Raw genomic sequence first — 14,858 nt, 5'->3', positions numbered from 1 at the left:
TGGGGCTCTTCTAGAGTTACATTGTATCTGGCATGGTAAGAATCCAGCAAGTTCTCTTGATAAGAAACTTACTGTATTATCACATTCACTGGTGAATACCACTTTAAACACTTATCTTCCAGTATGTATCTACACATTAAACTGATGAAAGTAGCTGCTTGCAATGACTTTCTACTGATATGCAAGTCCAGGAGGGCCATGTGTAAAGAACAGAAGTGTAAGTAGTTGTATTACTTCATTCTCATGCTGCTAATAAAGACATACCCAAGACTGAGTAATTTGTAAAGGAAAGAGGCTTAATCGACTCACAGTTCAGCATGGCTGGGGAGGCCTCGGGAAACTTACAATCATGGTGGAAGGAGAAGCAACAACATCCTTCTTCATATGGTGGCAGGAAGGAGAAGTGCTGAGCAAAAGGGGGAAAAGCCCCTTATAAAACCATCTTATCTCTTGAGAACTCACTCACTATCAGGAGAACAGCATGAGGGTGAACGCCCCCATTATTTAATTACTTCCCACTGGGTCCCTCCCATGACATGTGGGGATTAGGGTAACTACAATTCAAGATGAAATTTGGGTAGGGACACAGTCAAACCATATCAGTAGTTTAACAATTCTTGTTTTGAAAAAGTCAACCAACTGAAAACTAGGTTGTCAGAAGAAGATATAGCAGGAATTTTCTCAGCACAGCCTAATATACTGAGGCTTAACTGTAAGTACTAGAAAATGATAATCATCTGCTCAATTATATTATAAATTAAGTTAGGAACCAATAAATTATCTTTGCACACTCCAAAGTGTCTGGCATAGGGTTTGACACATTCTAAATTCTATTAATGCCTTTGGTATCAAGATTAATAAATATATTTTCATTTATTCCTGAAGTTTTTTCTCAGTAAAGATGTTTGAACAACTCATTTCATACCTAAACTTTAGAAACTCTACAAAGTATATGCCCAGTGGAATTTTCTTTACTTGGGAGAATTATTTTAATCCCTTATTGACTTGCATGATGCATCTACCTTGATGTTTTCACAGGAACTTATTTCACTGATGTTGATCAAAAGAGGTATGTTGGGCTTTGATCAGAGTAAATCTGAAGAAAGCTGGAAATCTGCAAATATAAAGTGATGAAAATTTTTTCTCCATCTTCTCTTAGTGAAATGAGGAAGCAAAATGCTGACTGATACCTTCTAATTAGTGTGAGTCAAATTAAAAGGTTTTAGTTAAAGATAACTGAAATAGGGCTGAAACAAAACCAAAGTTTAACACTAGGTCCACATCATTATTGAAATCAGAAAATTCATTTTTCCAATTAATCAACTGAATGTTGTCTCTTCAATTGCTGTCCTGAAGATTTGTGTCAAGGTATTTCTGGGACCATCCTACCATCCGAGTTAACATTTCTGAAATAAAATGTGGGAGAAGTAAGGGAAGAATTTTCAACATTTCTTACAGTTCCAGATGCTTTTTACAGACGTGAGGCCATTACCTATTCTGGATGGAGTGTGAAGGAGCCTTGCAGATTTATCCCTCTCAAGGAAGCTATGCTTCAGGATGACCATTAAATTAGTACCTTTTTCTCATTAGCTAGTCAGTCTAAGGCTGTGCGTGCTTACTCTTATCTCTTAATTCAGAGCAATTTCTTATTTAAAAAAACTAAAATAGATGCAGGATAATATGCATAGATGCATGTTACAATAATTTTTCTATTTTACAAGCATTTTACTCATAACAAGATGGTTTGAATCCAGGTTATGATTTAAGACCCCATTTAGCTAATACAGTTCATCAATTTCAAGTAATAATTTCAAGTATTGAAATGCAGTTATTTCTACAAACTATTAATTAGTAAAACTATCTGACTACTAGTAGGTAAATGTTTTCAAGATTTTTTTCTTAATGATAGTGATCATCTTAGTCTTCATGAGTTGTAGATAGATGAGTTCTGCAAGAAAGGATGATCCAGAAACTTAGGGTAAATGATAACTTGGGAGCTTGTCTGGGACAGGAAAGGTCTATAATAGAGAATAGGGACATAGGAGCATGCTAGACATATTTAGAAAGAGAGAGGAGTCCAGAAAAGGAAGGAGCAAGGGAAATACCAATATCTATTAATATTTTTTATTCTAAGATTAATTGTATTGGTGCATCAAAAATATGTATCAAATGCTATGTTAATAGCTCAATACATATTTAACATGTTGAAAGTTATTACTTCATGCAACTCTAAAGTCAAAAATGTCTCCAATTAATCCAGTGATACAGATCAAGTAAGTGTTTCTTTCAAAAAACTCATACTGTCCTCAAAAAGCATGAATGTGCAACTTACATTCTTTTGATTTTGAGTCTGCATCAGGCTCCTCAGTGAGTTTGCAAAGATGACCTACAAATTCCTATAGTCTGTGTTGCCCAGTCAGAAATAATTTTGTAAAAGAACTAAAGGAAGCGCAGTAGTTTCTCATGATAAATCTGCATGTGTTTGAATACATCCTTTTCTAATTATCTTCTTGCAAAATGTAATTATAAATAACAGAATTTTATAAAAATATACTCTTTGAATTTCAAGCATAAAATTTAAGTAAACACAGTTAGTACTTTAAAAAGAGACAGCTACCTATAAAAGCATAAAAAATAAAAAGTAGTATATATGTATGTTTTTCAGTTGGTGACTACTAAGTATAAACAATACAGTTATAAATTGTTAATTGAAGAAATTACAGAACATGTAGAAGATAAGGCCTTGTCCTTTGGAGACTTGTTTATAGATAAAATAAAGATAACCTTCAAACACTATTTAGAAACACAGGGTAAAACTAGGAGTCAGTCAGATAGTTCAAAAGAAGAAAAAAGCCACATTAAAGACAAAGTGCGAAAATTGTTCTCGTGAAGGATAGTGTATAGAACAGCCTTGATAATGTAGAAGGTTGATCTGGAGGCACAGTGACAAATGAGCCTAAACAAGGTGCTTTAAGTTACATTAGGAAATACTTTCAGTTGTAGTACATGGAATTAAAACAAGACAGCAGGACAGTGAATGATCAATGTGTATGTTTTAGGACACTGTGGGAGTAGTTTGAATTCTGTATATGATAGCTGGTATCAAAGATAAGAATTTAAGTGATTGATCTTTCTCAAAAATTTGGAAAAGTGTTAATGAGAATTTCAACTAGGGAAGTGGCTTTTGGAATGGAAAGCAAGTAGTGAAATGGAAGGGTCGTAGACAGTTTCATAGTAATCAACAGTATTTGGGAGTAGTGAAATGGAAGGGTCATAGACAATATTATAGTAATCAACTGTATTTGGTGACTGTTTGGATGTGAGGTTGACCAAAGAGATAAAGAACTTTGCTAAGTGGAATTATCAATGAGCCAGGGATCTCAGGAAGGAAAACAAATTTTGGAAATATGTATTCATATATCATATTCTCAAATAAAAGTTTGAAGTAGCTTAAATAGTTGAAGCTTAAAAGTGAAGTGCAGGTAATTAAGTACCCTAAATCATCAATAAAAATAGAAGACAAAGTCAATTACAGGAAGAAGAGTAATGGGAAAAATAAGTTCAGATTTAAATATATGAGTTTGAATTGTTAGTGGAATATTCAGGTTAATGTTTCCTAGTTAAGGGTCAAATCACCTTGCAGTGATGTCCATGAGCCCAAATTATTTCTGTAATGGATTTTTGCTATCGAATGTGACTGAAAATAAACATGCTATCAACTGGGTCTGGAATAAATCATTTAGTAATATAGATATTTGGTTGATTGTTTAGCAAAGAGGTTTCTCATAGACATAAACATTTATAATTATTATTAACGTATGCATTGAATTTGAGATGTGATATTGAACATATTTCTGCTTATGAATTATATATTTTCAAACTTTGGTAATGAATAAATTATTTAAAATAAATTAATAGATTCAAGAATGATAGTAAATAATCAATCACTTAAATAGTTCTTGAGCAAATCATGGGGCCTATAGCTCTGTTAGTGGTACCAACAATAAATAGCAGATCTTTTTTCTGATTTTCTGCAAGTTTATAATTTAGCATATTTTTAAGCCTTTAAGTGACTACATATATGGTAACTGTTCAAAATCTGATATGACTGATAAAACTAAATGTTGACTGTGACCTGAGTGATGAAGTAAATCCTCATGAGAGTAATAGGACCTTCAACTAGACTCTGAAGATTCAGGTCATATTTTAATAGAAGCCCCAGAGGAAAAAGGCATTAAGGACGGTAAGATAGAGAGAGAGAGAAAGAGAGCATGAGTGTGCTTGGCTTAAGAATATAGCATGATCTGTTCCAATGAGAAGAAAGAGATCAGAAGAGCTAACATATAAAATGTAGAATAATGTGCTTCAGGGTATTGGGGAAAGTGACTATAGATTAAAAAGAGTTATACTGTAGAATTTTGGGCATACTCATCTAAATTTGTTGAATGATGTCTTACAAACAATAACAAACTAATGTATAATCTTAAATATAGCCTAAACATGAAAGAATTAAGGTGTTTTAGGGGAACAGAGAGAAGGTTGGACTTGAGTAAAATAGATTAGTGGTGAGTGAAAATGATGTTATTCGAGACCTATTATAGCACCTTGGACAAAATAAGCACTGACTAAATATTTGATGAATGAATGAAGGAAGGAATGAAGGAATGAAAAGTGCTGAGCCCAAATTGGATGCAATTAAATCATTAAGGATGAAGGCGATGTTCATACAGGGTGGAAGGTTAACTTATTTTACTTTTAGAAATTCTGAGCTTTCAAAATATGGAACAGTAAACCCATGTTAAATAAATAAAAGTTAATCAAAAATTATAGCATCACAAAACCCATTTTACTTGTTGCTAATAAGAACTTTCATTTGGGTTAATTTTGTGAGCTCTACTTATTTTGATTATGTCATTATTCTTCTGTACTTATACTGTCAGCTTAGCCAATTATTATTCATGTTAAGGCAATCAACTATTTCTGTATTCAGAATAAAATTAATGAACCTGCTACTTATTTCATATGCATTTTTTTCTTGTTTCCTCAAATGCTTGAGGAGGAATCATTCAAATGTATCTGATGTAAGTTTTAGCATGTCATTAATTTGTGTTTTCATTTTGAAGTGACAGCCATGGAAAATGATTAGGAATGCTCTGTTGTATCTACTTTTCTTTCATTTTTAAACATAAATAATATTCTTAAATAATTTGGCCAGAATAGTAGTTATGTCAGTAGGATGGATTGGGAAATACTACAGTCTCTTAAAATTTCAAGATTCAATTCTTTGCCAAAATTATTTTTAACTGAAGCTAAAAGGGACTTTAAATGTAAGAGGAGGAACTATCTACTCCTGGGTGGTATACTCTTTCAGACTGCAGGCTGATATTGACAATGGTAGAGTTAGTCCCACTTGTGGAAACTAAGGCTGTTGGCAATCACATCTACTCAAATAGTCACTAATGAAGTGCTACGAGCTTTGGTGAACAAACTATCTCATACTGCCAAGTTTCCAGCATAATTGTCCATTTTTCTCTCTGTATGTCTTTGAACATAAATAAAGTCTGAAAGGTGGGGAAGGGTCAAACAAAGCTCTCTAGGTATGAGGCACTTTCTGTTTTCGCTTGTACAGTTTGACAGTCCTAGCCACGGCTCACTACTTATTGTGTTCCTGGAAAGTTCTGTGATGACTGAACTCTTTCCTTTCACCAGCACCTTAAATAGGCTCAGGGTTCATTTAGCACTGAATATGATCATTGTTTCCCTGTGGAATGTCTTAGACTGCTTTAATGCAAATACCTGAAATTATTTTATTTGTATTCGATATATTTATAAGACATTGAAATAAAAATTTTTCTGCAGCTTATGAGATAATATTTTATTATTCATGGCTTTCATTTTGTCACGCACAAAACTTGAAAGGCAAGATATGAAACTGTCATTTATTCTCTAAGGACTGTCACTTCTAATAGGAATCAATTTTGTTTTATAGATTCAAATTCTGAGTTTATTTTTTAGCACAAGATCCAGTAGGAAAACAAAATTTTGAGATATTATGAAATAAGATGAAGTACATGAAATTTTCTCACTTCATCATGAATGTGACAATGTTTTCATAACTATATATGTTTTCATAATATAGCCCAAGGATATAGTTTTAGAAGAGTTAGTACTTTTTCTTTGGTCTATAATATGTTTAAACTTATTTTTCTTTAAGTATTTATTCAATATTGCCTTCCATTTTGCAGTGGACTCCATGACCAGATGAAAGGTATAGATGTGATTGCTGTGCTTGGTACACCTCCTATTTTCTTGCCTTTAAATTATGGTGTTTTTTTTTTTTTTTTTGCTAATGCAGTATTACTCTAACTTAAGGAATAGCTTATGATGTAGGTCTTTTCTTATTTCTAGACATGAACTGTATAGTAGGGTGTTGCTATAATTTATATTTCTTAAATGATATTTTAGAAGGTTGTCTGTAATGCAAGTTTTTATAATGTAAATGTTTTCTGACTTTTACTATAAAATTAGAGTGTATGTCATTTTTGTAATAAAAGTAGGTCATCCAGAAAGAATAAATTCATGTATCTTGTTTTGTTTACTTATGATAGTATTGTAAAAGTTATTCACAATGTCAAGTAGCATCTATACAGGCAATATAGTGCAGAGAATCATGACAAGGATTCTAGACAAGAGGGTATTTTTCTTGACACATTAGATAATTTTTACAGAAAGAAGACAATTTTTTAAAAAGACATGAAAATTGATTCTATTTTTTTGTTTGAGAGATTGCAAAAACACTGCAAAATCTAGATACTTGAGTGATGCATCCTATTTTTATGAAGCAATACTTTCAGAAGATTATTTGAAATACATTTAGCATCATAATTTATGTATTATTACAAACATTTCAAATAAAATCATATAATACTCTTGGAAAGCTGCAACTTGAAGAGTGTGCACACAGGATTAAAACACTCAGCAATGCTTTAATGTTGCTAAACATATGACTATTTTGATCATGTGGTTCAATGTATGAAACCATCAACAAGTAAATTATGGTGTATTATAGTAACAAATTTAATGGTTATTTACAATGAATAATATTTTAACAAATGTATTTATTCATATATATATTTTTTCTAACCAAAATGAACTTGTTAATAAAGCCAATAGAACTTTAGAAGAGTATATGAAAAGAAAATAATGCTTTCAAACAGGTAACTGAAGGGAAAATATTTATTCTAATTAAAAGTTCATGACATTTCTGTCAGCTGGAATGCTCTAACAAATTCATTGTCAAAAGTTCTAGCTATAAATGGCTAAATTATTCCGATTTTTCATATTGGTAAATTCTGAAAATTGTGTGAGGTTATCCTATATATTTCCTGGTCATGTTTGATTCTGAAGCTACTGGGTTACCCTATAACGCATTAGTTATTATTTAATCACAAAGAAAACTGACAAGGTTATAAGGAGATAGGGCATATCTGCAAAGTGACCACCTAGCTGACAGAGTTGTTAACGAAAGAACATATTGCCTGTGGAAAAGTCTTACGCTCTGTACCTTTTATCCAAAAATTTGTATATACATAAACCAGAACACTGGAAATGTTTAATTCATTTGGATAGCATAGAACAGGATTTTAAAAACTTGTTATTTAGTTTGTTGTCTTGTATGATAGAAGTATATTATTATCTCCAGGTTACCTATTTAGGTTATAAAGCAACTTATTAATGATTTTATTTTTCTTGCAAAGAGACATTTTCCTGTATGTATTATAGTAAACTATTATATTATAGTTTACTACATTTAACAAGGCAAACCTCAAATATTGACTTTTTAAGATCTATTTTTTTTCAAAAATCTACATCTCTGAGCCCATAGGATCTTGAAGCAGTAATATTAGAAATGAGAATTTAAAACACAAACAGAGTATTCCATTGTAACTCCACTTAATTATGTTTTACCTTGATGCTCCACATGATTTCAAGATATTTTGTTCATTACCTTCATAGAAATATTCATGTCAGTATTAAATTTTATCATCATTTTCCAAAGAGCAAGTGCTAGTATAAGTTATAGAAATACAGTATCTCATTTTTTGTGTGTTTATAAAATGTACTTGAAATTTTGTCAGGTATATAGAAACAATATACATGAAATAAAGTAATAGATACTTGCAATTTCAACTATATAATATGGTTTCATATTTAAGTTGAAATTGCTCACAGAGTAAACAATACCAAAAACTAGCTAACTTTTATTTCTGCTAAATTTTTTGCATAATATAAATAGTTGAAACATATTTTTGTAACACTAAAATGTACAGCAGAATGACAAAGTGGGTAAGTTTTCATTCTATTTGATTTTCTTCTCTGAGAAGTACATCCATTGAATTTGCAATTTATTTGTAACTATTATTGGTGAAATGTGTTCAGTGTTGAATTCCTATAAGACAACAAAATATGTTTTGTAATAAGCAAGCAGACTTTATTATACCTATTCCACTATGAAAGAACACTACCTATACAAAGCCTTGGTGTATCCTCTATAGAAAAAAGTCACAAGAAGATATTTATGATTCCAGAGCTTGGCCTGGGTTATTTTAAAGCAGCCTTTGCACTGTGGTAAAATGGTAGGGCTTATGTACAGTTTATATCATAATAGCTTAGGATTAGTGTGCACAGCAAGGTTAGGCTCTTGAAGCAAGTGTTGAAGGGCAAGTTCTAGTCTTGCTAGCTATTTTTGTGGGTTCACAGATGTCTCATCCTGCGGGAGAAATATTTCCTGGATCAAATACTTATTTTTTTTTTAGTTTTCACCATAAATTGACATAGGAACAAAGAAGCATGTCCTGTACCAGTTCCAAGATGTGTGCTAAGAAAACAGAAATTTCTTTTGTACATATGAAGTGAAGGGATTTAGATTTCTGGTTCTTATATACTGTGATGTTTGTTGTCTTAAAAAATAAATAAATAAATAAATAACCCAGAAGAAAAACCTTATTGCTTGAATCAAATTACTCAGAAAATGAACATTTTATAACAAACTGGCAATAGGAAGCTGGGTAGTACTCATAATAAAATTATGATCAAATTGTACCTAGTAGGATCTGTTATGGGCTGATATTTCTGTCCTACCCAAACTCACATGTGGTTGGCCTAACCCCCACAGTAATGCTATTAGGAGGTAGGGCCTTTAAAGGTAATGAGGTTTAGATGAAGTCATTAGTGTTGTCAGAGATGAAACGCAAACACAAGCTATGGTGTTTATAAGCAAGAAACTGTTACAAGTAATAATTTAAAAATATACAACAATAGGTTACAGTGGTTATAAATAATTTAGTTTGTCAAAACGAGTAGGAGTAGGCCAAAGTTACATTTTACACAATATTTTATTCATAAAAAGGAAAATAGTATTTGAATACAGAATACCTTGGTCATTTTATTAAATACAAGACACATTTTATTTTCATTTTATTTTATTCTTATTTATTTTTATTTGCCATGTCATATATTGAAATAAATAATTCTTAATATATTTTTATGTGTACATCTATGGGCATTGAACATTGTATTTTTTTAAATTTATTACTTTAAAATATTATAAACCTAGGCACATAGAGTTGATGATCTTTCAATACTTTATTTTTATAGAATTTATTTTTTCTTTTATAATTATCCATTATTTATAAAATTTGATATAATCCTTATCTATCTTTGCATGTATTTGTTTGTAACATTTTCTTAGAAATTGAAAAGTTATTCACAAATTATCATTAATTAATCAATAACATTAGTCTATTGCCTTAAAGTTGTCCAAGTAAATGTAAATGACGAGTTAATGGGTGCAGCACACCAACATGGCACATGTGTACATATGTAACAAACCTCCACGTTGTGCACATGTACCCTAGAACTTAAAGTATAAAAAAAAAGTCTAAGCTAACACAGGAAGCCTTTTCTGATTTGTAGCTGTACAAGAATTCACAAGATTAAACCTCAGTAGAAGATACCACTTATTGAAATTTCATTTAATCAATCTTGTACTTTGGCCATCCTAAATCATTTTTAAAATTACTTATAACTTACTGTACCACTAACATATAATTTTTAAGTGTAAAATATGAGAAATTAAACCCAAGTCCTATTTATGTAAAAATACTATGCTAAAATTATTTTTACATGGTACTGAAGTCAAGAAGGCATAGGGTTACTTGTAAGCTAAAATTAATCCACCCTAATTAGTTAAAAGAGCCATCAAAATACTAGGGATAGCATAGAAACTCGTTTTAATATAAATTATTCTCTGCATTCATATGCCAAAATTTAAAGATATTTGAATCTATGTCATGAGTCTACTTTTCTGAAACCTAAGCTGTTTCCAAACTTTTGGATTCACTTTTTTATTCTGTTACAATTTTGCAAGAAGAAACATGAAAAAGGAGTACATTTCTAATTTTTTTTCTATTTTTTTGTCTTTTGCTTATTTGTACAATTTTATGAAGTACATGAGAAATTTTGTTATGTGCATATAGTGTGTTGTGATCAAGGCAGGGTATTTGGTGTGTCTGTCACCTGAGAACAATACATTTTTGTTAGGTATAGTCACCCTACTCTGCTATCATACATTGAATTTAATCCTTCTATCTTACTGAGAGTTTTACCCTTTAACTCAGTTTGCTTCCTTGTTCTCCATATCTCCCACTCACCCTTTACAATCTCTGTTATCTGTCCTTCAACTCTCTACCTCCATATAATGAATTCTCTTAACTCCCACATAAAAGTGAGAACATGTGATATTTGTCTTTTAGTGCCTGGCTTATTTCACTTAAGATAATGACCTCTAGTTCCATACATGTTGCTATAAATGGCATGATTTTATTCTTTCTTATGGCCAAGTAGCATTCTGTTGTGTATATATACCACATTTTCTTTATTCATTAACCCATTGATGGACACGTAGGTTGATTCCATGTCTTTGCTATTATAAATAGTGCTGCAATAAACATGTGAATGCAAGTATCCTTTGATATACTGATTTCTTTTCCTTTGGGTAGATATCCAGTAGTAGAATTGCTGGATCAAATGGTAATTCTACTTTTAGTTTTTTGAGAAATCTCCACATTGTTTTCCATAGTGGCTTTACTAGTTTACCTTCCGACAAACACTATGTAAGTTCCGTTTTCTCCTCATTCACACCATCATGTTATTTTTTGTCTTTTTAAATAGTCATTCTGACGGGGATAAGATAGTATTTCATTACAGTTTTGATTTATATTTCTCTGATGATTAATGATGTTGAGCATTTTAGCATATACCTGTTGGGCCATTTGTATGTTTTCTTTTGAGAAATATCTAGTCATGTCCTTCGCCCACTTTTTAATGGGATTAGTTTTTTCTTGTTGAGTTGTTTTTTGTTTCCTGTACATTCTGTGTATTTGTCCTCTGTTGGATAAATAATTTGCTAATATTTCTCCCATTAAGCAGATTTTCTTTTCACTTTGTTGATTTTTTTCCTTTGTTGTGCAGAAGCTTTTTAATTTGATATAGTCCCATTTGTCTTTTTATTGTTGTTGCCTGTGCTTTTGATGTCTTAGTCATAAATCCTTTGCTTAGACCACTCTTTATGAGAACTTTCTCTAGGTTTTCTTCTAGTGTTTTTATATTAATAGTTTTGCAACTTACATTTGTGTATTTAATTCATTTTGAGTTGATTTTTGTATATGGTGACAGATAGGAGTCTAGTTTCATTCTTCTGCATGTGGCTATCCAATTTTCCCAGCACCATTTATTGAAGAGGGTGTCCTTTCCCAAGTGTAAGTTCTTGTTGACTTTCTTAAAGATCAGTTAGCAGTAAATATGTGGCTTTATTTCTGGCCTCTCTATTCTGTTCCATTGGCCTATATATCTATCTTTAGAGAAATACCGTGCTGCTTGGGTTAAGTCAGGTAATGTGATACCTCCAGTTTTGTTCTTTTTGATCAGGATTGCTTTGACATTTGGGCTCTTTTTTGGTTTGATATTTTATATATATTTTATAATTGTTTATCCAATTCTGTGAAAAAATAACTTTGGTAATTTGAAAGAGATTGTGTTTAGCCTATAGAATGTTTTGAGCGATGCGGTCATTTTAATGATATTAATTCTTCTGATCTGTGAGCATGGGATTTTTTTTATTTGTTTGTGTTATCTTCAATTTTCATTAGTGTTTTGTAATTTTCCCTGTAGAGATATTTCACTTCCTTAGTTACATTTATTCCTAGTTTTCTTTTTAGTCACTGTAAATAAAATGGACTACTTGATTTTTTTTCTCAACTAGATTGTTATTGGCATATAGAAACAAGAAACACTGCTGACTTTTGTATATTGATTTCATGTCCTGCAACTTTATTTATCAAACCTACTGGTTTTTTTGTTGAGTCTTTTGGTTTTTCTAGATATAAGACTATATAATCAGTAAACAGGAGAAACTTGACTTCTTCTTTACCAGTTTGGATGCCTCTTATTTCTTTCTCTTTCCTGATTGTTCTGACCAAGACTTCCAATACTATGTTGAATATGAGATGTGATATTGAAGGGGAAAAGTTTAAAGATTTTTATTTTTTTATTTGTAATGTTTTAACTATTTATCTAGTTAAGCTATTCCTAACATGTGTTCCAAATGAAAGAATAGTATCTTTATGATCAACTGATCCCAAATTTTCCCAAAAGAAGTGAAAAGGAGAGAAGAAAAATGAGAATTCATGAGAGCCAGCTTTACATATACATAAATTTAGTACTGTAGAGGTTAATTATTTTCCTTCTGTGGCAATGAAAAGACTCAGATACAAGAAACTATATATTTGACATGCAGATGATCAAGAGTCATTGTAGATAGATAGAAACATAATTATAAAGTTTATGAACGCCACTGGGCCCTTGTTAGAAATAGTCCCTTTGGTGAATAAAAACAAAAAATTTTACTAAAAATAGTAGTCCTTTCAAAATGTTCCATTGGAGATCTTCTATACATACATACATACATGCATACATACATATAAAGTTAATGTTAAAAATAAAAGTACGTAGAAAGGCAGCTAAAGTATTAGTATACAACAAAAGGAAACTGAGCCAAGAATGTAATTAATCATCTTCACTTATGTAATTCCAAAGCATCTAGTAACTAATATTATGCTTCTTATTCAGATTAAAACTGTTCTGGGCCAGGCACAGTGGCTCACACCTGTAATCCCAGCAATCTGGGAGACAAGAGATGGGTGGATCACCTGAGGTCAGGAGTTCGAGACTAGCCTGGCCAACATGGTGAAACTCTGTCTCTACTAAAAATACAAAAATAAGTTGGGCATGGTGGTGCACATCTGTAATCCCAGCTACTCAGGAGACTGAGGCAGGAGAATTGCTTGAACCTGGGAAGCAGAGGTTGCAGTGAGCCGAGATCAGACCACTGCACTCCAGCCTGGGTGACAGAATGAGACTCTGTCTCAAAAAAAAATTATACTGTGTATCTTACGTGTTTCTATACTCTTTATGGCACCTCTTATAGTTTTATATATTAGGTAGGCTTACACATTTTAATTAAAGTCATAATTATAGTGTTAAATTTAATTAGTCACATGCTGCCATTTTTATTCATTCAATGAACATTTGTGTACAGATGTGGTACAATTTTTTTACCAATGTACAAGAAAAGTTCAGTGAGTAAATGCTAAATTTTCTACTTATTTATCTTCTAAATATATGGGACACATTTTATTGTCACTCAAAGTGAAACAGGATCCATTAAAAAAGAAGACACTAAAAGAATCAAGGAGAAAAATAATCTAAAGAGCGAAAGAGAAAGAGGAAAATAAAAGATACTTTGGATGTGTGCAAATAAATGTACAGAAAATAATTTGCAGAGACAATAACCTATTATAGCAAAAAATAGACACAATATACTTTAAAACTAGTGGTCTCACTCTATTGGTCTATTGGGTGCTGAATTTTGGTATAAAATTTTCACTATTGGAAACTATTACTTTGCCTAATACACAACTTTTAAATTCCTTATATAATTAAAGAGATGTTATGAAGAAATTTTTGTCATCTTTATTGAGTTATTTTGAATTTAAAAGAGATTTAAACTATACTTGAAACATTTTTAATTAAATATATGAACTCTTACGGTAAGCTTGTAATGGCTTAATTTGTTGAAGTCTATTTTCAATAAATTAAATGTCTTTGACCTGACGTGTTTATGGCCAACACAAGTAACTATACTTGATTTTCAGACAGCTTTCATAAAAAGAAAATGAATAGAAAAGCTGATCACTATAAGTGTTTTGTTTACTCTGTGTGGTAAAATGATAAAAAATATTGAATCAAAAATAATATCCATTCTGTCTCTGTTGAAAGCCATTCATTTTACACATTTTTATTTGTTACTGTAATGAATTCTTACTACACCCTGCATCCTGCTCAATATAAGGATAATATCACAGACATTAAACTTCCAATTTTAAGGAATGACATAATGTTCATCTCTTTGAAAACATTATTAACAGCTATTGTGTATTATTCACAGATACTGGCTGACCTAGAAAATCATGCATTATTTAAGAATGATCTGGAATGTCAAAAGCTGATTCTAGAAGCAATGAAATACCATCTATTGCCAGAAAGAAGAACTTTAATGCAGAGTCCGAGAACTAAACCCAGAAAATCTACAGTCGGAACTTTGTATGCTGTAGGAGGAATGGATAACAACAAAGGTATTTAATTCTGGATTTATATAACTATACATCCTGTGTTATACCGTGATGCAGCTTTTATATTGTAATGGTGATACTACAAAAAAATGACATAAACTCAGCTTT

At 31.4% G+C, this 14,858-nt stretch overlaps 1 protein-coding gene across 1 annotated transcript in view; it reads left to right on the top strand.

The window, feature by feature from the left end:
* KLHL1 (kelch like family member 1) overlaps positions 1–14,858 on the top strand; it is a 428,752-nt gene that overhangs the window by 269,229 nt on the left and 144,665 nt on the right. Inside the window, exon 6 of the mRNA XM_003827457.5 lies at positions 14,567–14,753. Coding sequence (XP_003827505.1) covers positions 14,567–14,753 — 187 coding nt within the window. The remainder of the gene's footprint in view (positions 1–14,566; positions 14,754–14,858) is intronic.

The sequence above is a fragment of the Pan paniscus genome, chromosome 14 (genome assembly GCF_029289425.2).
Source record: "Pan paniscus chromosome 14, NHGRI_mPanPan1-v2.0_pri, whole genome shotgun sequence".
In the NCBI taxonomy this organism is placed as follows: domain Eukaryota; kingdom Metazoa; phylum Chordata; class Mammalia; order Primates; family Hominidae; genus Pan; species Pan paniscus.
The sequence above is the reverse complement of the archived record's forward strand: the minus strand, read 5'-3'. Positions and strand labels throughout refer to the sequence as shown.